Source organism: Dermacentor albipictus, chromosome 4 (genome assembly GCF_038994185.2).
Source record: "Dermacentor albipictus isolate Rhodes 1998 colony chromosome 4, USDA_Dalb.pri_finalv2, whole genome shotgun sequence".
NCBI classification, from domain to species: domain Eukaryota; kingdom Metazoa; phylum Arthropoda; class Arachnida; order Ixodida; family Ixodidae; genus Dermacentor; species Dermacentor albipictus.
In genome coordinates this window covers 31,679,829-31,705,164 of record NC_091824.1, presented here as the reverse complement: position 1 = coordinate 31,705,164, position 25,336 = coordinate 31,679,829, and the positions used below count along the sequence as shown (strand labels likewise).

The following is a 25,336-nucleotide window of genomic DNA, read 5'->3' as shown; positions in this document are numbered from 1 at the left end:
GGAGCACTGTCGGCGTTGATGTTCCTAGTCGGCGTATAGGGCGAGAAAGTGCGATTGTCGGGTACTTGGCTGTAGTGACTCGGAGACGACCACCGAGGAGGCGACGACCAGTGGTTGCGGCAATGACGGGCGATGTGTCCAATACCGGAACAATTAAAACAGATGGGTTTATCATCCGCTGTGCGCCATTCAGCTGGGTTGCGACGGAGTGGTGGAAAGCTTTGCGTCCGGGAGCGAGCGGTCGGAGAAATTTGGTAGGTGTTGGTATGGCGGACTGAGCAGAGAGATGGAATGCCCAAACTTGCTATTTCCTCCCGAACGACCGCTTGTATAAGGGAGATAGCGGGTACGCTTTCCCGACAGTCTGAACGAACGGGAGCCGGGGCCATGGCCTCAAGCTCACGGCGAACGATGCGCGTTATTTCTTCCGGTCCTGCGGGCTGAACGAACCTCGGCGGGTCTTCGCAAGAAGATGTCGCGGCGGTATTGGGCAACCGGTCGAAAGTTTGAGTGACGCGGCGGCCCTTCGCTTGTTCGAAGCGCCGGCACTCCTTAATAATTGCATCCACAGTGGCACAATCCTTACACATCAAGAGATTGAAGGCATCGTCTGCAATACCTTTCAATATATGGCCAATCTTGTCTGCCTCGGTCATGTTGTCATCAGCCTTGCGACAGAGGGCCAGCACATCCTGTATGTACACGACATAGGATTCTGTGGACGTCTGAGCGCGGCACGCAAGTTCTTTTTTAGCTGCCAGCTGACGACCGACAGGTCTGCCGAACAGGTCTCGCATTTTTTCTTTGCAAACATCCCAGCTCGTTAGGTCAGCTTCATGTGTGTCATACCATTGCTTCGCAGTTCCCTTCAGATAAAATATTACGTTTGCAAGCATCATTGTAGGATCCCACCTGTTGTTGTCGCACACTCGCTCGTACATCGTAAGCCAGTCCTCGACGTCGACGTTGTCCGTGCCACAAAATGTTCCCGGGTCCCGTGGGTGAGTGAGGATGACCGTGGGCACGGGCTGCCGAGGCGTTGTCGCTTGTGTCGGTTGATTTGCCATTGTGGCAGCAGGTAGATGACGTCCGCTGCGAAGTTCCGTGGTGGTACCCCGCACCTTCCACCAAAATGTTGCGGGAAGAAAGCAGGCCCACGAGTGTAAAATAACTTATATTTACAAATGATGGATATGGCGTTCAGGCAACCGCCAGACTTCGTCTTTCTCTAGTCCAACTCAACGTCTTCCTTCACTTCACCGTAACAATATTATCATTATAGGGTCACGCACAACTAATTCTCAAGTAGAATAAGCTTCCGTCTTTGTTGTACCATTTCTTGTCGTTATTTTATTTCCACCCGCCTCGTTTGCAGGCTTTATTGGTCTTCATAAAATACTGAGATAATGGTGAAAAGTAAGTAAAAAACGAGAGGCCTACTCTCAGTCCTAAAGGAAAACATGCTGGTAAACAATGCTGACACTTGCCGGCTTAGCGAAGTAGGACATGGCTTTTCTGTTTATGGAGTTATTGTCCGAGATCACTGCGATTATTCTAAAACCAGATGCCTCTAGATCAAGAACAATCTTCCGAAGGCAGTCGTGCAGCGCCTTAGCATCGATTTGTGCCACAGGAAGGATGTGTACAACATCCTTGTTTGAAGAAAGCAGGCTCTGTATCATAAATACGTGGGCAGTTTTTGCTTCAGTCGATGAATTTACCACAGCACCGTACCAACCCAGCCTTGTAATCAACAAATGATTGAAGGCGAATCTCATCAATCATTAACGTTGCAGTCTTTTCATGCTCTTTATATGTGCTTACAATACGTTTTGCATAGGAAAGAAAGCTACATTCTTGCTGCTCCGTTTCAGGGCGTACATCGTGCGATGAACACAGTCTTCTGATCGTATCAGGATGCGGCATCTTAAGCTTCATCGAACTTCTCAGGAATCTATATGCATGAGGTGAAATTGTGAACAAAAGGCTAGCAAAAACCAATAAATCGGGGGGATATCGGCCAGCATCATACAAAACAAGATCAACTTGACTCTTCAAGAATTTAAGCACTTCCAAATGCCATTCTTGCAACTCGCATGCGAAATGTTTTCCACTTACTTCCTCTAGCAATGTCGAAACCAATGTCAGTAGATGACGGGCCTTTTCAGAACGCTCACTGCTGATATCCTTACGTGTCTGTTCTATCATGTGTAACACACTTTTCAAATCTCTCAAGTCGCACAGCTTTTCAGTAACTAAAACATCACCACACTTCCTCACGCCCGCTTCACCAAACAATACTTCGACGCGCAGGTCTGTGGACACGATCACTGAAGTACGGACTGCAGGAGCAGATTGAAGTGACAAGTCCAAAAAGAAAACCTTGGAGCCCTTGTTCAAAACTGTCCAGAAGTCCGAACACTGAAAGCTTGGCAAGGCCTTGAGGAAGTCCGCAAAGCTACCAACCAGATTTTTGGCATCCTCCTCTTCTGCTTGGGTTTGCTGAGAAAGCATTATTGCTTTTTGCAAATATGTGGCTTCCAAGCGCGCTCTTTTGGCAGCCGGCGCTTCTCGAACGCACACTTGCGGACGCCATAAATAGGCAGGGCAATTGGGAAACAAGCTCGGAACTGCAGTTTTCTTCAGACGGATGTTTTTCATGGCAACTTCGACCACTTTTCCTGTCTTGATGCCCGTATAAGATGTCTTCAAGTAATCCGATGGCAAGAAATGCTTTTCACAGAGCTGAAATAAAAAAAAACAAGCCGTTACAGGTATGAAGCTCGACGAAAATGTTGAATTTACAAGCGCGTCGACAGGTGCAGAGACGCGCATCTATTGTGCACGCGTGCACGAATGCATTGCGCACTATGCTGACGAAACCTATTCGTCTGGAAACCCAGAATAACAATAGAGAGAAGAAATACTTACCACTGTGTACTTCGTGGGCGAGAAGTCCTTCCGAGGAACTGCTCTCGGACACTTTGTCCTCCGTCATATTTGGACTTGCAGTTTGGTGCGCAACAACAGCCAGGCATCGTTGCGCTTCCGTGTACGACGAACCACGCACAATCAAAGAAAAGCAATCGCGTTTACGGTGCAGCATGCCCCACCAAAGACACCAAGCAAATGCTCCACGCGTTGCCGCTCTGGCGTTGCAGCCACGTAGAAAATTTGTTTTCAGAACGCGCGCCGCGTTCTAGAAACGCAGCGCTCCCCCATCCACCGCTACCATCCGACTCTCGTGACGTATTGACAGGGGAGAGGAGGTGATGCGGAGGCCTTGCATTTTTTTCTAGGTGGCTTTGACAGAGTAGACACAACCACGGCGTCTACTACGGCCTTGGCCACGCGAATCACGGACGCCGTAGGGACGCGTTGCCGGCGCTGGTGTGTCTTGAAAGCGGTCTGCGACGCGGCTGAAGTGCGCGCCCGCGCGGTTCTCATGTTCAAAGCGATCTGCGATGTTTGCCGAGTGCTCGTAGTGCCGGTAGCTTCTTATGCGCTGTGCTTTCGACGTTTCGTAGGCTTTGAAGCGCCATATGCACGGAGGTCTATTCGCTCACGGCTGCTGCCGCGATTCCCTAACTCCAATGTTTTCGCAGACAGTTCCCGCTGTCATCGAGCGATATGTGTTCACGTTTACCTGTGTGTGCGCGGCACCGTGCTGGTTAAAGTAGTTAAAACACGTTGACGCGCTATCTGGCTTCAATCAATGATATAATGTCTAAGCGCGACTGAACAAGGACGTAGAAAGAAGCTGACAATCAAAGACAGCGCGGTATACGTGTTTCTATTTCTTTCCACGTCCTTGTTGAGCCACGCTTACCCATTCTGTCATCGGTAATTTAGTTAGTAAGCGAATGTTGAAATGTTTATACGGCCTATAAAGCTACTATATTTAGTAGATAGCTACTTCGTACAGATATCTACTAAATTTCTATCGCAATCAGTGCTTCGCCTCTCCGGCGGGAGAGCGAATTGTTCGGTAAGGTACTACGAACGTTCGGTCCCTCTTTGCAATGTATTAGACAAGCGCCTGTGACACCAACCTCGAACCAGTAGACGAGCGCGGTCTGGCCCATGATGCGGCGGAACTCGCGCTTCCGCGTCCGCTTGTCGTGCACTGTGTCGGCGGCGTAGTTTAGCAGTAGCCACACGACGCCCAGCTCGAACGCGAGGGCACTGTAGTCACGGTGCACCAGCGTCCTGTGGTCCTTGTTGTCGCTGAAGGAGCGCGTGCGCCAGAGGTACCTAGGTTCCGGTCTTCCCAGGGCGCGAGCAGTGAGCCGCAGGTGGCTGTCCCCCAGCAGGCACACGAGCGGCACCACGTAGTCGCGCCGTAGCGGGTAGTAGCCGCGCCGGTCGTCGCGGTCGTCCAGCAGATACAGCCGGCTCGTGTTGTAGCGCAGGGTGTAGCGAAGATCCTCCGGCGGCTTGTCGTCCTGCCAGGAGTGTTCGGGCTTAGGAGGAAAACTACAAAGCATATAACTCTACCGTTGTACATTTCCAGATGTTCATTTTATGCGAAGCATATTACGAGGGCTCAACCCAGCTCCTCAGGCGCGGCGGTGACCATGAAATCACGTGACACCGTGACGTCACGACAGAGGAGAAGTGGCTTTGGCTCAACTCTTGCAAGACGGGCTGGGTGGGAATCGAACCAGGGTCTCCGGAGTGTGGGACGGAGACGCTACCACTGAGCCACGAGTACAACGCTTCAAAGCGGTACAAAAGCGCCTCTAGTGAATGCGGTGTTGCCTTAGAAACGCGCTGTTTCTAAGGCGTGCGTCTCTTGCTCAGGCGCACATTTCGTTGCCGCGCCGAACGCTGCTTTGCTCGACGCTCACCGCGTCCAATGCGGGGCGCGTAGTCGCTGCCCTGTAGCCCATTGTCTTACACCCCTTGGCGGGTCGACGGGAACGCTGTCGCGTTCCACTCTTGAAGGCGAAGAAGTAATGCATGAGTTGTTTCTTCGTCTAGCCGAACCAAATATAGCCAAGCAACAGCAGTTCACCAGGCTAAACAGTGGTTCAACAACTAAAATAAAGGCTAGTATGCTTCGCATCCTGGGCTTAACCTTACCTAAGCCACAGCCATTTTTTTTCTAGCGATGGCTGTATTTCTCTTGCGCTAAGAGAAAAAAAACAGAAACTTGGAAGAAGTCGCAGCATACTAAACAATGGTGCGACCTCTTCTCTGTTTGCCCCGCCGCAGGCAATTCGCACGGCGCGCGAGTCTTGAGTGGGACGCAGTCCACGCGTCTAAATTCGTCCGAGGGTCACACATTACGTTTGAGTTTAGTAATCTTTTCCCCCTTAAATACACAAGGCGAACTTCATGAAATGAATCGGTTGGACGATAGCCGTGAACCCTCCCCTTTTCTAAGCATGGAAAGTTGAGCTTAGTGGTAAACCAAGCAAGACGACACATTTTCTTGCGGGGACAATTCGCTACCAAGTGTTTTGAGCCCACTTCTGGCAGATATTTGAAAAAGAAATTTGTATAGTAGTTAATGTTCAGTGGCTTCGTTCTAGATTGAAAAAGAATGCCCCACCAAAATCTTTTTCTCTGAAATTTGGTTCACATAGAGTAAAGATTCATGAGGGCCATCAAGTATACAAATAATAAATAATATAGCGAGTCCATAGTATTTGATAAGACAATGTGAATCTATGGAAAATTCTCCAAAGCCCCTTAACCATTTGGATGTTATAATTTTATTCTGTAATTTTGCAGGATTCTCGAGGTTCACGTGTTTATCTAAAATAATATTTTTGCACGTGTGCAGCCATGGTATATTGTATAAGCTATTATTTATCCCAGTAATTAAATGTACCCTGCATTCGTCTAGTCAAATTAATTCTATAATTGAAAACGTGCCCTATAAATGCAAAAGGCCGGCTATAATGCGTTGAATTATAATGCATAATTTTATGGGAAAGAGGGCTTCGTCAAGCATTGCCGCCTGTTATCTTTCTTTTAACTGTATAAAACTGTCACTTTTGAATACACTAATTTCAAATAAAAAGAAAAGATCATGCACCTGCACCATTATTCAACGAACCTAAAGATGTCCATGTCACACTTCAGTCTATCCCACTCAAGAAATCATCACATATTTTTTTTACTTGTGTCCCTTTTCACTGCCGGTGTGTCAGAAGCGAATGTGCAAGGGGCGAAATACACAGAGCGGCCGTGGAAGACCTGGCTCAGGTAAGGATATTGTTGTCGATGAATTGGTCAAGTTCGCCGATGTTGGCGCGGTTTCTTACATGTCTTTCTTTGGCACTCTACCGGCATTGTGTTAAAAATAAGGTTTATTTACATTTGGGCTTGAATATCAAATGCGATGTCTGAATTCATGCATACGTACTCACATCATCGTATGTCATTATGTCCATTGTGTACACTGATGTGTGCTGGCGAGCAGAATGAACAGGCGTGCAGCAGGTTTCAGCAAAAACCAAATTAGCGAACACATTTGACGTAATAGTTTTGTGGAAACCCGCAAGATGGAGAGAAGTAATTATTAAAGGGAAAATCAGACCAGGACGAATATTTTCTTCAAGTGCGAGATTTTATTTCGTGGAAACCGTATGGGTTTCCTTTGTTGCAATTGCTACGAACGGGTGGGTGTCTAATTTTCCCTTTAATAATTACTTCTCTCTACGTTGCGGGTTTCCACAAAACTATTACGTGAAACTCTTGCCTTTGCTTAGAGTTGTTGACAAATTCGACTTCACCCTGCCATCTGCTAGCCGCCTGGTTAGCTCAGATGTTAGAGCAGCTGGCCCGGAATGGCGGTGGTCCCGGGTTCGAGTCCCGGGCCAGGACAGGTGTTTTCTTCAACTGCGAGGTTTTCTATCGAGGAACTCGTATGGGTTTCCTTTGTAGCAATTGCTGCGAACGGGTGGATCTCTGATTTTCCCTTTAATAAATAGCGAACATTTTGTAACAATCTTACGTGCGTTCTTAGTTTACGCCTCAACAGGACGTGGGTCGTCCAAGACGTCGGTTGAAAAGAGGGAATACGACGTGCGACTGGCTAGCTGAATCTCGATAGGAACTCAACTCGAAACATCCACATCTCACACCGCAAAAGAGTGGTGGAAGTGCGGGGTAAGACACAACGTACGATGGAGTTGCAACATCTAGAACTTCGGCTTGTGAATACCATTCGCTACAATTTTACTTAATAATGAAATAATTCCGAAGCAAGACTGTGCGCAGTTCAGCAGTAGAAGAAAAAAAAACAAAAAAAATGCCGCGCCAATGAGCGCATCTGGCGTAACGCGTTCCAGCTAGCGTTCAAAACGCGCGCGCCCAAAACTGAAACTGGAAGTGCGGTTCAGGTACTGAGGCCAGCGGCTTGGTGCGTTACAGTCGATTAGGCCGTTGGGCTCTATGGAAGTGTCCGCTCTTGTTGAATTTCTCTACGTTGCGCTCCTGTCTCAGTAGAGCGCTGATGTTCGCGGCGTCCTCCAAAATTAAGTGCACATAGCAAAGCTTGAACCCATAGTTCCAGTTGTTTAGGTCTGAAACCGTATCGAATATCTTGAGCAAGGTTTCTGCTTCGTTGGACGATGCTTCGCGGAACATAGGTGGTTCTCTGGTTTATTGCTGTACGATGGATGCAGGCGATGCTCTTTCGTCATTGAGGTGGACTGGGCCATGGTCTTTAAGTTTGTCACACGTAAAAGTCTGTGCTCCGGAGGCAGGTTTTGAACCCTGCAGATAGGTAGATGATACGAACTAAACTTGCTGCTGTTTTCAGTATTTGACCTTGACAGGGCCGTCCGCAAATGAATGCAATAGCACCTCCACCAGATGGTGTGTAGTAGCAACGGCGAAAGGGAAGGGATGAGGAGCGAGGAGAAAGTTGACATCAGCAAGGGACTCAGGCTAGGGTGCCCTTCATTCCCACTGCTGTTTATGATGTACATGGCGAGGATGGAGAGTGCGCTATAAGGAAGTAATATCGGGTTTATTCTCTCATGCCAACTGGCGCGTACAGTAGTAGAGCAGCATCTTCCATGTTTATATTGGCGGGGAGGAGTTACGGAGTCGCCATCTAGCGGAAGCGCCTCGCTGGCGTAGTATGAGGGATCACGCGGCGCGCTCCTCATAGGTTTTGCTGTCAGCGCTCACTGAAAACACCACACGCGAGCTCTCCCGGACATTTCTGTAAGTACTTTCGAAACGAGAGAAGTTTTTTACTGTCTAAATAATAATCTTGGGCAAACTGAAAGCACACAATCGTTTACAGACGCTATCTCTTTACCTAATACGTACAGTGAACGCCACTGCGCGCGGTTGCCGCGATGGAGTCTCCCGAACCGGCTTTTTGCGTGAAAGGTAGGTAAACGCTGAGAGCAAGCTATGTGAAATATGTTCTTATAGTGTTTGTATAACTAAATGGAGCGTAATAGAACGAAGCCTCAATGCAGCGATCGCGTAGATTCGCAGCGACCGACTGCGCGTCTGCATGCTTGTCCGCGCACTGTTTCGCTTTCTCCGCGCGCGCGTTTTCGCACCATGCCATGAGCTTCAGGCCGCAGAATATGACCATTTGGAAGTATGCAAGCAACCATTGTTGCGTGGGTGCTATCAGAGCTATTCAAAATTACTTCACTGTAGAGACTTCGACGCCTACGTGGACTGTGATGTGCCGTCACGACGATTCAATCTTTTTTTCTTCTAAATTCTTTGATCTTTCAATATTATTTCTCGAGTTGCGTCGCACTGAATGTTTTTCGGTGTTCTCAGCATGCCATTTCCCGCTGCTCCTTTTTTTGTGTTTTTTGTAATCCAGTGCATTAATTCATAACACAAACATGACCATATGCCATGCTTTCTTTAAATGTGCTTCTTACCGTTGCCTTTCCACTCCACTCAGCTTGATGGTATCTATAGCATCGACAAGTTCATAGACCAAACCGTCATGACATTAGTCGGGCAGCGGAGTCGGGCGAGCGTCTCAGTGCGCGTTTTCAGAACATCGCAGACCGGGCGCCGTAGCAGAAATCTTCCTCGCGTCTGTGCTTGCTGCATACCCGAGTTGTAGCCGATGACTGTTTGCCGGTTTTGTTTCGCGAGCCAAGCTTCACGCAGCTTCTTGTCCTGCGGCTACGTGTGAATAAGGCTGACACCGGCCTCCGTTACGTGCGTTCGGCCTTGCGGCACCGAGCAATAGCCCACCATGTTGCTCGCCTTCAAAGGCAGCCACTACCTATTGTAGTGCTTTCAAGGGTTGTAAAGGAGACACTCGAAGCGGGAAAATTTCGCCACTAAATGAGGACCGCAGCGTACGAGGGAATTTAAACTCGTTTTCAGCTCGCTTCGGCGCTCCCGAAGCAGCCGACGCGGCCGCTATGTCCACGTGATCCCTCCTAGCACGTCACGCCGATGGTGGCGCCAGCTTTTCCAGTGGTGGAGCTCGAGGCCAATAATGCGGACGACATTATGTTGATAGCCAACAAGCGAAGTGATTTGCAACGTCTGGCTAATACCTCGAGTAAGAGAATATAAATACACTGGTATATGGATAAGCGAACGCAATAGATACATGGAAACACAGGAAAAAAAAACAATAACAGTGAAGGGGAAGAGAAACACAGCCATAATGAAGGACAGAGCGCTATGGGGATACAGTAGATACGAGGTGCTCCAGGTTATGTGGAAAGTTGTAATGGTTCCAGGAGTTACTTTAAAAATGCGGTTGTTTGCTTCAAATCAGGGGTACAATCAGTACCCGATGGGAACCATAAGTCAGTGGGTTGCCTCGCAATAGGCGCTCACGGGAAGACTACAAATGAAGCTGTGCAGGGTGATATGGGCTCCACTAGTTTTGAAGTGAGGAAGCGCGCAGTAAAATTGATTATGAAGAACGACAGGAATGTGGAAAAGGTAAATGGACTGGGAGAGTGTTGAGGTATCTGTACAGGAAAAACATTGATTCACAATGGAGGAAAAGAATTAGGAAGGTTAGGAATTAGGAATTAGGAATGCGGCGTGTAGGGTGGGAAACACAGCAACAAAGAACGTCAAGCGGAAAGTCAGAGGCTGAAATAATCTCATGGGTCGTGGCTACGGAAAGAAACCTGCAATGAGTAACTACCTAACAGGAAAAAACGAAATCAGGAAAGAAACAATTGATGATAACTGAAAGGCAAGCTCATTACTTTTCGAAGCGAGATCGGGATGACTTAGAACACGCATTTATAAAGCGAGATATAAGAAGGAAGATGAAGCATGTGCTTGCTGCGGTAAAGCTAGGGAAAAGATGGAGCATGTTTTATTAGAATGTGAAGATATCTACCTAGCGGTCGACTTAGGCACCACTGGCCTCCTTGATGGCATTGGGTTCAGCGAGAGCAGGGGAAAAGTAAACATGTCCGCAATAGACATTAGTAACAGGCGATGGGAAGATTGGTGGAAGAAAAGTAGCAAAACGACAAAAAAATAGAGGAGTACAAGAGCAAAGTTCGCAATAGGGGATAAGAAAATTTGGTTGTGGGAGTTCATAGCTTTCTTTTTTTTTTTAACCTAGGCAGGACATTGTGTAGTATAAAAAATTGGAGGACGCTTAAGCTTCGCCTTCAAGAGTGGGACGCGACAGCGTTCCCGTCGACCCGCCAAGGGGTATAAGACAATGCGCTACGGCACAGCGATCACTGACGATGCGCCCCGCATCGGACTTAGCGCCCACCTATCACGCGGTGAGCGTCGAGCAACGCAGCGTTGGGCGCGGCAACGAAACGTGCGCCTGAGCGAACGAAACGAACCAAAGAACTCGGTGTCTCGGACGGGAAACGATCTACGCCAGCCAAACGTCGTGATCGGCACGGGCAGAGAGATAGATAGTAATCTAAACCGGAAGCACGGCGAAGCGTCGTCAGGGGAGAGGGAGTCCCGCGACGCGCCTGGCAGCGGTCCCAATGCGCGCGCGGCGCGCCTCCTGTCGGGGCAGCGCCGTACATTGAGAGGAGGGGGTCTTCTGTGTTTGCCGCAAGATGGCTCTGCGTGTGCGGAAAGCGCAGAAGAAATGCAGCGGAAACGCACTTCGCAACTCGTGTAATTGTGACTTCTGTACGTTACATGTTCATAATTACCGATATACACCGCAGTATAACTTTCCACGGCTCGTTTCGAAGGCAACACCGCATTCACTAGAGGCGCGTTTGCACCGCTTGGAAGCATCGAACTCGTGGCTGAGTGGTAGCGTCTCCGTCTCACACTCCGGAGACCTGGGTTCGATTCCCACCGGGCCAATCTTGGAAGTTGCTTTTTATTTATGAAGCGCCTGCCGTGATTTATCGCTCACGGTCAACGCCGCCGACGCCGACACCCGACGACACCGGCTTTTCTGCGACACGAGCTCCTTAACGCTATCGCGTTAATAGCAAGAGCATGGTGGCGCAACCCACCACCCGGTTCCAAAGGGGACGCTCATAACATCCATCCATCCGTCCATCCATATATCCCAAAAACCAGAATGCACTCTAAGAACAGTTTACACCCTTTGGCTTGCCCCTTCTGCCACACAAAAATAATCGCCATCTGCCTTGATGCGTTTCCTTTCTTTATCGCTGCGAGCCCGGAACTTTCCAGTAACGAACGGCACGCGCGTTATCAGCATAGAACAGTTTACACCCTTTGGAGTGCCTCTTCTGATAACGCGCGTGCCGTTCGTCACTGGAAAGTTCCGAGCTTGCAGCGATAAAGAAAGGAAACGCATCAAGGCAGATGACGATTATTTTTGTGTGGCAGAAGGGGCAAGCCAAAGGGTGTAAACTGTTCTTAGAGTGTGGGGCAACGCATTTTACACTGCACCAAATGTTTATTGCGCCAACGCGTGCCTAGAAAAACGAGTAATATTCCACAGAATCAAACCTGCGAGCACACTTGTGCATCGAGGAAGTTTGAAGTGCGGAACCGGCCTCCCAAATGGAAGAGGGGAGCTTGTAATACAAGTAACCGTTCAGCTACGTCTGTAGAACGCTTTCGTCTTGCAGGCTACTCTAACTCACGTGGCATGACGACGCCTAATACTGGTTGCAGCTGATCACGTAAGCAAAAAGTGGGACGTGTTCACGAACTCATCATCTCGTTGGCAGAGCGGGCAGGTGATGATCGATTTGCACCTTATGATAAAAAGTAGCGGAAATAATTTACGGGCAGACCCGCGAGTGACAGATATCGAAAAATGCATAACGGCGTGAAACCGATTGCTAGCAGAGTCATCTTACTCGTGTATGCATATGTATGCATATCCTCTCTGTAAACCTTTTTTCTTTTTTTCTGTAGCTCGAGGTTCTGTCTCTCCGCACCACTACCGAGCGCGCTATAGTGTGACAACAACGCGCCTGTGCGTCCGGAGGTGGAACACACCAGTAGGCCACGGATCTATGATTCTGTAACACAGATTACGGCTGCACCGGCTGTGCTCCTCATGGCTGTTCAAGCCCTTCTCTCGAGTTTGTTTAATTTCACTTTTGTCGATCTTCTTTCACCTGCTGTGCCTCTATCAGCGCGGTTTTTAAAACTGAAACATGGCCAACTCGACAAGCTGTCTTGCGCTACTGCAGTAATGAGCCTCAAACAAGTAATAAGCAACTCTATAAGATAATATAAATGCCATTTTAGCAGGAAAGAAATAACGCAGCTAAAGTTTAGCGTCATATTTGAGAAAAATGCGCTTGCGTTGCGTCGCACCTTTTTGAAGTCCCGGATCCATTATTTTAACCATCGTGTTCACCACACAGCTTAGTGTTAGTCAGAAACTCAGGCGACACACTTGGTCCCGCTTCTACGAGCAAAGTGCAACCAGCGGTGGTGCGGAGCAGGCCACCGTCATTGTCATATGATAAGGTGCATATAAACAAGCGGAATGAATGAGACTGGTAGGAAGATGGCGAAAGGAATAAGGAGAGGTAGAGTTAAACAAGGTACTCCGGGTATCTGGAGGCTTTGCTTCCCTCTAAGAATAACGCAGTTGCGTAACACCTAGATTCTGGAGAACCCGGCCATCAGTGCACCATGTAAACAGCATGATACGCCTCGAGTCCCGACAACGACATCTGAAGATAGCGTCCAGGGCTCCTCCGCAGCTTCAAAGCATGCAGATGTTCGTGGAATCACGTAGGTTATTGTCGCGCTTCTTAGGCTGCTACAGATAAAAGCTGAAAGTTAACTAATGGAAGTGCCGCCCGTCCAACGAAAGCAACAACCATGCTACCCGAATTCCGCGGATTCCAGGAGTGCCCCGACATTTGGATTCGCATAGGGCACTTTGTCGCCGCCAGTCACACTTGGCGGACATCAAGGAGGCCTTCTCGGAAGAACATCAGCGTTGGGCCGCTGAGCCATGGCATCTGTACGAAGGGCACAACTACTTAACGTGTAGAGGCTTGAGTTGCGCCTTCATAGCTGCATTCAGCAACTTTTACGGCGCGTGCGACACGTGTCTTATGAAGACGAGACCCCGCCAGTAAGAGCACCGGGAGCATATAGCAGAGTACATCTATAGCAACCTATTGCTTCTGAATGCTTGCGACCTTTCTTGGGCCTCTCAGTGTGCGTCGCAGTATGTACTTGACGGTCGCTACGACCCTATTGATAGAGGCCATCCTGTCCATGCTGCCACAGGACACTACGCATCAGGTCTTCGTCCGGAAGGCGGTGGAGCGGTAAGACACCAAACGACGGCGTCTAGCAGTCCCGACGCGAGTTCCTTGTGCAACCGGTGCTGTTATGCGGCGACATCCTTTGCACAGACATTTAGAGCACGACAGCAATAATCTTGACAAAGACCCACGACAGCGCATCCACTACCATACGTGCACTCTTCCTTTCGCAGTTTTTCATAGTGAAGGTGTCGAAGATTTAATTGCCCTTCTCGATACCGGAACGGAGCGCACAGTGTTGCCCGGACGACAAGCCTTTCTTAGACTCCAACTCTGGACGGAGGCTCCCTCTTGAAGGTTAGGGGGAAGCGCATGAGGTTGCCGAACAAGACAAGTTTAAAAAGACGTTCCATACACCATCTGCATCATACGAGTTCAACCTCATGCCTTTAGGATTAGGTATGGCTTCGAGCACCTTCCAGTGGGCTGCTAACAGCGTAATTGGCTCGCTTAAAGGTAAAGCCTTAGTGGCCATTTTGACGATATTTTAGTCGTTGGTACAAGTGAAGAAGAATATCTTCGGAGCTTTGAAGACGGATCAGGATTCAGGTTGAACCGAGAAAGGTTTTAGTTCCTCTTGTCCTCATCTCCTTACCGCGGTTGTACCATCTCTGAATCTCTGAGCACTGTGCCCAGTAACTTCCAGAGAGGATATCAGCGGTAGACAACCACCCCAAGCCAAATTCTTCAAAGCAGGGGCAGTCTTATTTAGGCATCGCTTCGTATGTAGGAAGGCTTGAAGGAAATTTTGCAACTGCGGCTTCTCTCACGAACTTACTCAAAAAGGAAACCGAGTTCGAATGCGACCCATCAAAGAAAACACCTTTCAAGTCTTCGAACATGAGCTGACCAATCGTGTTGTGCACAGCCATTTTAATGAAAAATGGGGCCGCAAAATTTGTACTGATGCTGGCAATTTTGGCTTGGGAGCGGCATTAGCGCAGCGCAACCATAATTGAGGCGAGAATGTTATTTGCGCATGCTAGCCGCACACGGTCGAATGCTGAGCTGCATTACCACTCTAACGAGCTAGAGTTCTTGGCTGTACTTCGGAGTGTCGCTGCCAAGCTGAGATACTACCTGTTTGTACGAAAGTTTATGGTCGTGAAAGCAACCCAGCTATCACTTCAATGTTTGCGAAGCAACACTTAAAACACAGCTCCGTGCGGTGCATTTTAAGGTTTCACAAATACGGCTACACCATGCGCCACCGCTCTGGGGCTGTGAATCAATTTGCTGAGGCTCTGTCGAGAAATCCTACAGGTGATGCCCGTGAAATCGCCCGATGCTCATAGAGTGCACGTGAGGTGATCGCGTATAAAAGATGCGTTTATTTCATTGAGATTCTCATTTGCGAGTCGGGTACCACTATGTGGTCTTCGCTTCCGCCCGTGCTTTATTGCGCCGTACATAAGATGAGGCGATCATATGCCTTGAAACAATGAGGGCTAGATACTGTTTTTCCAGCATGACGTAACGATGGCACAGCAGGAGGACAGCGATTTGGCAATTGTTACTACTTCGTTTGCGAACGTAGGACGCAACCCAATTTTTTCATGCGAGATGCCGCGTTACACCACCTTTTAAATGTAAGAAAAACCAGAAAGAAGAGCAGCATTTATTAGTCATTCCTCTCTAACAGCATTTGAAAAGTTGGCACGTTGTACATGAGAAACCAGAGGGAGGATACATCGGTCAGCCAGTCACGTGACGGAAGATCGAGGAACGCTTTTGGTGGCCGAGAAGGAAGGTTAGTGTCCGCTCTTGTGTCGCGGGCTGCAAAACCTGCCAGCGTCACAAGATGTACGAACCTCGATTAATTGGTCCCGGCTATTCCACCTCTTGATACTATATATTTAATACGGTCGGAATAGACCACATCGGACCTTTCTAACTATAACTGGCAAGCGCTACATCTTTGTCGCCGTACACTACTTGACAGCATACGCAGAAGCTGCTGCCGTGCCGAGTATTGCCGGCAGGCATGGGATTGCTTTCTTGCGGAGTAGGCTTGAATGACGGCCCATGGTCTTGCAAATATACTTATATCTCTGATCAGGCCGCGACTTTCCCCAGCCGGAAACTTCGAGCATACCTCCGCCTTCAAGGGGTAGAACATCACCATACATCCACCTACCACCTGCAGATTAATCGCTTCATGGAAAGAATTAACCAAACAATACAGGCTCGCCTTGTCCCATACTGTAGAAAAAATAAACCGGGAGATGCGGACTGGGGCAAACATCTTAGGGCAGCCGCTTATGTAGCCTACACTTGCTTCAAGAGCTCCACGCGCACAACACCCTACACGATTGTTTGCAGATTTACAGGTCCAACCTGACAGTGGTACTCAGCTGCAACACGCTCGTCAAAATTAGCGCGCCCATCCCGAGAAAATCGCCCTACCAGAGGATCAGGGCAGGGACAGGAATGCGTATTCAGCTGCCGCAAAGGAAATAAAAACGTTGCTCAGCAGCCCAACAACATAGCCACTGAGCAACTATGGCTGGTGTGTGCGTATATATATATATATATATATATATATATATATATATATATATATATATAAACGCACACTTCTTTACCACTTTGGCACACCTAACGGTATAACACATAACGCATTACAAAAGAGGCCCCTCACGGTTCTGCGCAGGTTGTCGAAAACGATGATCAGGTCAAAGGCGTCCGAGTCGTTGGCCTTGGTGCGCGCGAATTCGGTCACCGCCTGGGGATCCTGGAAGCCCACGAGTCCCTCCACCGGGCTGAACTCGCGGAACGTGGCCTCCATGAGGCGCATCGAGTAGGGCGCGTGCGGAGCGTAAGCCACGCGTCGGAACACCAGTTGGTTCTCGACCACGGCGCACGGCCAGTCGAGCATGTGGACACCGCCGAGCGGCACCTCGCGGAGCTTGTCCACGAACGGCGGACCCGTGGTCAGCAGGAGCACGAGGCAGAGCAGCGGCGCGAGCAGGCACTCGGAGAGCGAGAGCCAGCCCTGGCGCAGCACGGCGCGCAGGCACAGCTCCTTCCACGCGACCATCACCAGTTGAGTCAGCGTGCCCATGCCTACCTGCTCTGCGAACGAAGTGATAAGAGTACCGTGTTAAAGGTACACCGAGGTAAATACGTTAAGCTTGGTTGCAATAAAATGGTCGAAATGTTTTAAAGTGATACCGTTGAAGCTGGCGGTTAGGCCGGCGAACGTGCGCAGCAAAACCTCGCCGAGCGATGACGTCATGGCGCGCGCAGGCACCGCTTCACCTTAGCTTTGCCTCTATGGAGGACGCGCATGCGCAGATGCAGATCTAAGCCGTGACGTCACAACGGGTGTATAAATGGTAGGTTTACATCATAGAGTTAATATAAGCAACTAAAGAGGAAACGCTGGCCCGAAAAAGTGGGAACCAATAGGGCGCCGCCCTACTGCTACTGGTCAATGTGGCCAGCGCAGTTACTATTGAAAGAGCTGAAAACAAGTACAGATCACCTTGTAATTTGTCATTTAAAACGCATAGCTGATGTCTTTATGATCGTGATGCGTTAATATTAAGTGTACAGAAAGCGCTTGCTAAGTGCATGTGACTTATGTAAATCACGATGTACGAATCATGCAATAAAGCATGGCGCGAATTTCGGCTTCGAATCTGTTTTTTTTTTTTGGGGGGGGGGGGGCGTTACGTAGTAGCTTCGTAAAGTTTAGGTTTGACATGTGATCGCGCGACGACATTCGACGCTATGGCATATTCGAGCCTTTTGTGCCACCCAAGCCGCGAAGTGCTCTGGCATATACCTTCCCATGTGAGTAAACGAATGTATCTTCTTGTTCAGAACATTACGAGAGTAGACAGCTATCGTGATGCATCACAATCGTTGGAGAAGCGTCACAGTAGAGCATGTTTTCAAATGCGGAGCGATGTTTTTATATGCAGGTTTCCCTTCAGTAGGCAATTACTGGACAGGTACTGGGAATTGTACTGGGGAATCTACAAGCAAGTCATACAATATGTTTAATTGTTGCACTTTGAACAATCAAGCTTCTACAAAAGCCACAGCAGACAAACAGTCTGATGCCGAGTATTTTTGTTCCAGGAAGCAACCAAGAGGCGAGTGCCTAATACGGACGAAATCGAGTGCATGAACCCCCATACTAATACCGTAGGCGTTTTATTAACCGCACAATATTTTCAACACTTCCTTGCATGCCATTTCATGTGGCATGCCTTTTCTGGTCAGACATGTGTGTAGCCAATCTATTTGCATGATTGACTCCGGGCCTGTAGGACCATTCACTTGCACTTGATGCTGAGTCTTTTCCATGTATCCATAAACTGCAGTTATGCACATCAGATCCCTACGAGCATTCTAAAATGCAATAATTGTAGACAACACGCACATATGCAATACCGACATAATCTCAAATACCACTAAGCAGCTGGGACACGCTTTTGTTGAGTATACTCGCAGGGAAATAAGTAGATCATGTGGAGAGCTCCAGCTCTTTTTCCTTAAATAAGTGTGTAGAAGCATGCAAAAATAAATTTTTTCTCGCGCACCGATTATCTCGCTGCATAGGCCTGAGAACACACCACATTAGTGTAACATATGTCGTACACCACACTAATATGTGCTTTAAATTACCAAGCGAGAAGATAAGCAAAATGTGAACAAGGTGAACGCAGAAGCCAACGTTTCGACAAGTGGACTTCGTCAAGGCGACGTATGCTTTCCTCACCACAGTATATATAGGTGGGGTTCTTCTGAAGGGGAGAGGGTGGGATGTGGGAGGATGAGGAAACGAGGGAAAATGTGTTAGCGTGTCGAATTAAGAGTAAAGGAACGCTGTGTACAAGGTCAAAGCAAGGGCACTCCCCCCACCCCGGTCTGTCAATACACGCGTGTTAGCCGGCGTGTCAAGGGCGTCTGACATGCCGGCTGACAAAAAAAGGGCAAGGAAAGGAAAAAAAAGGCGGGGGGGGGGATACGCCAAAAAATCAAACTAAGTGTTGTGGCCTATAGCTTGAAGTTTCTAAAGCTCCCTTTGAAACGTTTGTGCCTATTGGTTGCAATATCTTGAACTTATGGATAAGGTATGATTCTCTGTATTTTCTTTCTCGTTCAGAACGGAAATTCGACTGTAAGATGTAGAATTTAAGTTCATCAAAGTTATGACCTGGTAGGTTGAAATGCTCGACGACGGCTTTGGGAAGCTCTTTAGCTATGTCCGCGCGATGTACGTTTAATCTGACGTTCATTGATTGTCCTGTTTCGCCGATATACTGTTTCTTACAGAAGGAACATTCAAGCATATAAATCACATCCGAACTTGTACAAGTGAAGGTAGATTTGACTTTATGCGTATAACTATTTGCGGTGTTTTTAATTTTAATGTCACTTTGGAGGTGCCTGCAGGTTTTGCACCTAAGGCAACAACATGCTTTTGTTACGGGGGAATGCTGCTTGCTGATTTTTGCGTGCACTAACATGTCTTTAAAGTTCTTGTTTCGGTGGTAGGTAACCCTGGGTACATCCGGGAACGCTTTTCGCAGACGCTCGTTACTTGATAATATTGGGTGGTATTTTCTTAGGATGTCGTTTATGTTTGGGAGTGCATTACAATATTTTGTTATAAAGGCCGGCGGTCTGTCAGATTCTAATGTGGGCTGTCCTTTCGCCAATTCCGACTGTCTCTCCAATCTTGACGCGGCATCATAAGCTCTATCGACAGCAACTTGGGGATACTTCCTTTCTGCTAGCGTTTATTTAAGGTCATTTAGGTGGTGGATATAATCGTGGTCTTCGCTGCAGATTCTTCTTATACGTTTCACTTGTCCGACAAAAATTCCTTGCTTTCAATGTCGCGGGTGATGACTGTTGTGGTCTAAATATTGCTGGCTATCTGTAGGCTTCCGGTAAAGTGTCGTTCTCAGTTTTCCGTTTTCTATGTAGACCATCGTGTCCAGGAACTTGGTCTGACTAGGACAGTGGTGAGCAGTAAATTTATTACTCGGGTGAAAGCGATTGAAATGGCTAATAAGGTCGTTTAAGGCGCTTGTGCCGTGTTGCCATATTTTAAATATGTCGCCAATGTAATGAAGATAGGTGTGGCGTTTTAAAGAGTAGGATTTGAGCAGGTATGCTTCAAGCTGTCCCATGAAAATGTTCGCATACGTGGGAGCGAATGGCGTGCCCACACTAGTGCTGAACATTTGCATGTAGTGTATAGAAATAAAAAGAGACGGATCACATCTAATGTGGAAATACCAGACACCTCGTGAAAACACAGAAGGAAAACTTCAATTTCGAGCTATGGCACTCGCTGCATAGATGTGGGGGTCCTTGCACCGATAGTGATATTTACTGCATTTAGAAATTGAGAGCATTCATGCAGATGAGGATGAATCTTTATATTTCTGGCTACCACTTCAAATGCCTCTACCAGGGGTTACAATGCCGCACGCAGCCATACTAAGGATATCCCAGGTAATCATGTCATTTGCAGGTAAAAAGCAAGAGCAGCCAAAGTGCTGGTGTATTCTGGACATTATCTTTGAAAACGTTTAGGGAAGAACAGTGCAAGAAGCAGTCATAAGAACTGCATTTATTTCCATAATTCTCCATTTGAACGGCGTCTTCTTTTTGCTTAGACAATGTCTACGCCTAGCCACAGCAGCTCCATGCAGACTCCGCAAACTAAGAGGCCATGGAGACAAATGCAGGTAAGAGGCAAGAAGCAGTGGCACTGGTATTGACATTCATCCAATTTCTTTGTTTTTCTTACGTTTAGGCCGCCAGCACACCTCGAACAGCCACCTTGACTGTGGGTGTGTCACCCAAGTCGCCTAGGAAGCATTTGAGGGAAAGCGACAGGCAATGTGAACAGGCACTTCTCCATGTAAATGATACTCTTTCTCTCGGATGACTCCTACGCCTCGCCACGCCAGCTCACCTGTGCAGACTCCAACAACAAGGATGCCGTGGAGGCACGTGCAGGTCAGAGGCCAGAAACAGTGGCACTGGTGTTGATATTCACCCAATTTCCTTCTTTTTTTAAAGCTGAGGCAGCCAGCACACGTCGAACAGCCACCTTCACTGCGGGTGTGTCAGCAGATTCCTGTTGTACATATGCTCGTAATAAACGTCAATAAATTTGAACTTGCTAAACTTGAAGGCAAATGAGACATTGATGCATTGCTTTTTTGAACATTTAGTGTACACATACAATATAAGTTATACCTTGCAGTGCTACAGAGCGCATTTTGAAGCTTCCTTCTATATTTTTCACCTTTAACTACGTATGTGTTGTGTGGCTCTTATTGCTGCAGTTCATGTTGTAGCAGCTGCCTTGTGTATTGGACACTAGATTCACATGTGCAAAAGGCCTATACTTCTCTCATCAGGTTCTATGTAGTTCTCAGTAATACAGTAAAAAATTAAAGTAAACAATCCGATCTCGGAATTGTGTTTATTACAGTAAGTCCTATGACAGTTATTGACAAGTTGACAACTTGAACTGGTCAATCCGTCATGGAAAGGAATTGTATGTATACATATAAAAAGAGGGGCTGTTTGTGCTTGTTTGTAGGTGGGAGGTATAGGATTAGGGAGTTACTAAAAAACGTACCAACGGCGTCCTCTACACCCATTCCTTTAAGGTGCCGTAACAAAGCGTACTATGCATAAAGTTCGTACAACTATTTCTGATATTACTACATACGCCAGGCGACGCAAGCTACATATGCCATGACTCGCTTTCGTGACTCAACTGGAGACCCTCCATATTGTTCTGGTTAATCGTGCCTACTGCACTGAGGCAAAAGAAAGACATGAGCGCAGGTGCCTTTTATGTATCTCGACCTTGCGAGGCACCGCTGCGTGTGCCAGGGAAGCTGTCCGTGCGAACACTACTTGGCACGCGCCGGCCTCGGGGCCCCCAACCTACGTACCGTTCTGCTTCGACCTTTGATCTCCCTACAGTCCCTTGGGTGCCCTGGGATTCTTGTGCCGCGTGCTTTAATATAATCTGAGTACTCTCCTGAGACTTCCGTTTGTCGGTTACATGTGAACTACTGCTGGATCAGTACTTGTAAAAAAAAAACCCCGATCTATAAAACACACCCCGCAACGAAAAAAAGTGTCTCTGGCTTCTGCAACATACCGCGCCCGTGCGAAGAGCATTACGGAAAGCCAAGGAGAAATCTGACCCCAGCTTCGAGCCATGTTCGAGCTCCTAACTCGTAACCTCGTCCAGTGATACTGCAACAGGCGTGACCGCTGAAAAGCGCATACCGCCGGAAACGTGAACAGGATCATCCTTCCGTTGCATAATTGCCACCTGCACGGCCAACATCGACCCCCACCCACACAATCCCGCAACATAGAATAAACAACCAACTTATAAAGCCCAAACGCACGGCTGCACGCACACCACATCGCCACACTACAAGCTATGCTACAAGCGAGACGCTGCTACGTGGGCTACGCTGCTAAATGGTAGAAGCTATCGGTGGCCAGATTAAAGCTGACTACTGTCGCCAAGTTTAGCAAGCGTCTCAGGAGCTGGCCACGTCAACGCGTAGCAATGTGGCGGCGCTCTTGCGGTTCGCGATTTCCATGCATGGGCCCTATGGGCTTGTCCTCTAGAGTCAGTATAGTAACTCTATGGTTTACATGAAGTGGATTTTCATGGCGAACGCCGCGCGGTGAAAACGGACACGGCGGCACGACGCCAAATATTCGCTGCGTAGCAATACATGAAGTGAACAGCGGGCGGACGCCGCCACGGGTTCGTTCTGTTGGCGCCAGTGTTGTCAGATTTAGCATATGCGTTGTAGTAGACGATGAAATAAAGATAAACGCTTTTTTAAGGTGGCATATACTGGTTTTCGTCATCATCATCATCATCATCGTCGTCGTCATCCTGGTCACGCCCATTGCAGGGCAAAGGCCTCTCCCACACTTCTCCAACTGTTTTTATAACTGCAAAATTGCGTATGAACTATAATATTGAATGCTCTAGTGTTTTTATTGCGTTGCCACTTTCTTATGGAGATACAGTGTGTTCAATGTTTTATCAGTCAACATTGTGCAATGTTATTGCCGTTCTCCATCGAAGCGTGCTGAAAGCGAATGTTGTCAAGTTTGTTCTTTATTCTATGATGTTGCGCTGGTGTTACAAGGGTCAAGTTATTGTTGCATTGCTATTCTGCTGTTATGCAACTGTTCAAGGGCCTACGGCATTGTCCATGCCACCAACTGTGAATCCGGAACCAATAAGGAGGCAATGCCGGTGCGTTCAGCGTCACGGTGGTTGTCGTCCGGCTCCTTCTGATCCTCAAAAAGAAGCTGCTGTTTCTGAAATCGCCCGAGCTTGAGGAGAAAATGAAGAAAAAGAGAAAGCTATGGATCCACCCTGTATGGCAACAGAGGAGGAAGCAAAGAGGATATCACACTGCAGTGGATAACGCTCAGTATGCTCAATAATTATCCCCTTATAATTGCTGTTCACAACAATCATACCATGTTCAATGTCAATGGTGCTTCTTTCACTTACTAGTTGTAAATCACACCTTTCCGATAGGGAACGTCTTATATCTGGTGAAGCGCTGCAAGCATATTTCTGCGAGTTATGGGTTACATATGCAAATACATTTGATCATTCATTAAGACATACACACTGCGAAAAATTTTATCACCCCCTTGCACGTGTATCCCGCACGAAGCAATTAATGCGGCAAACCATACGAAATGCGATAAGAAACTAACGGAAATGAATTAAGCGTTGATTTACTTGCCGACTGATGGGCTCTCCGAAATTCCTGCCAACAGCAGCTGTTGATGCTCTTCTTCTGCTTCGTCTTCACGCTCCCAACACGAGTTATAGCTCGCGCGCATCTGGATACACTCTGTCTGTTTGTGTATATCGGGGTGCTTTCCACGTAGGAAGTGATTGACCTAAAAGATTTAAATAATTGGATCCAACGTCCATGTTAGAACCTTCATGAGTCGAAGCTATCGCGAAGTGGGTAAATAAACAATGCTAAACAAAATGAGATGCCTACAATTGTTTTTACTGTGACCCTATCCAAAATGGTATATTAGGAAATGTTTGTTTATAGATTACACGGGCCGCAACTTGTTTAGTGGTCTAATATTATTGTCTAGACAGTAACCCGTACACAATGCAAACACCAGTTCATGCGGATGTACATAAGCAGAAGCCGACGCTGCTGCGTGAGGAGGTTTAAGGTGATGTTTGTTACTTGTCTAGAGAATTATGCTAAGAAGTGGTTTATGCAGAGCAAAGTACCACGCGTATGTAATTGTATTTATCGCTTTTATAAGCCCTGTGCGGAAGTTCCACACACGTTTTTAATGATTTGGATAAGAATGGGCACACACCCACCGAAGCATGCCCACTTCTAGAAGAAAGAGTTATAATATAACTAAATCTATAATATATGCGAAAACGAAAGTATTAGCAATTTTAAGAGCTCACAGAAGCCGTCGATTTTCATGCGTTATTGAATTAGGAAGTACATGGGCTTTGGAGGTGCTTAAAATCCAACACGAATCGGTTTTCCCTCATGAAATATTGTTGGGTTACGCAGAACACAGGTGGTGCTCACTGGCACTACTTTGTTCCGTAAAAATGAGGGAAAGTATACTGTAGAAGGATTGACATTTGGGCGAGTTGGTACTGGTTGAACATCTTGAAGGGGCAGCGCGAAAAGACGATGACAGAAGGCAGGAACACAAAGGACAGCACTGTCCTGTGTGTCCCTGCCTTGTGTCATCGTCTTTTCGCGCTGCCCCTTCAAGAGGGAAAGTATATATACGTCGGTGTGCTTGAGCTTGCTTCCGTAGCATGCATAACGTTTAGGTACATATCGACAAATATTCCTGGCGAGGTACCAACCGACAGACGTTCGAATGAATGGTAGATCGTTTAGCCCAAGCGAAGCAAGCTTCGTCTTAAAAATCATAGCGCTAAAAAAAAAAGCTTCATTTATATCGCTTCTGCTTTAGTATCGTATGAGTGCAAAGCAAAGTAAAGAAAATACGTTGTCTACAAATAAACGTAATATTTGGAATGTTTCGACATCTGATCCGAAGTCGGCAAAAAACCCATAATAAACACTGACTTCCCATTTCAATATAAACTGACCTTGATGAGCCTCTATAACAAGGCCTTGCAGTATACGAGGTTTAAAAAGGCGTAGCCTAGTTTGTAAAAAAAACTTGAGAATCCCCTGTGCTCTGAGAATCGGTTTAAGCAAAGATTTCTTTGGTAATTGCAAATAACTCTTTTATTTAACCACTATTAGTAAGTATAAGCACAGACTGAAGTTGGACACACGTTCAACGCGAAGTTGCTCGATCTTCTTAAGCTTTAGGTCGTCTAAAATATGGCAGCCGCCAATTAGGGCGAAGATATGACGACAATGTAACGACCACAACAGTGTGACAATGACGAATTGAGAAGAATGGTATGACGACATCAGAATGATGATGTAACGACCACGATGGTTTCATGATGGCTGTATACCATGTGACAACGACGCATTGACGATGATAGCATGGCGGCAATCAAAAAACCACCATGGCATCGCAACGATGGAATGACAACGACGGCATGACCACCGCTGCAT

The 25,336-nt window shown here is 47.5% G+C and overlaps 1 protein-coding gene across 1 annotated transcript in view; it reads right to left on the bottom strand.

Annotated features, from left to right (window-relative positions):
* The window catches only part of LOC135900144 (phospholipid-transporting ATPase ABCA3-like), a 168,209-nt gene extending 144,685 nt beyond the window's left edge, over window positions 1-23,524 (bottom strand). Inside the window, exons 1-3 of the mRNA XM_065429583.2 lie at window positions 23,476-23,524; window positions 16,330-16,763; window positions 4,053-4,445 (exon numbers count right to left, since the gene is read on the bottom strand). Of these exons, the coding sequence (XP_065285655.1) occupies window positions 4,053-4,445; window positions 16,330-16,752 (816 nt within the window). The 5' untranslated portion in view covers window positions 16,753-16,763; window positions 23,476-23,524. The remainder of the gene's footprint in view (window positions 1-4,052; window positions 4,446-16,329; window positions 16,764-23,475) is intronic.
* Window positions 23,525-25,336: the final 1,812 nt, after the last annotated feature.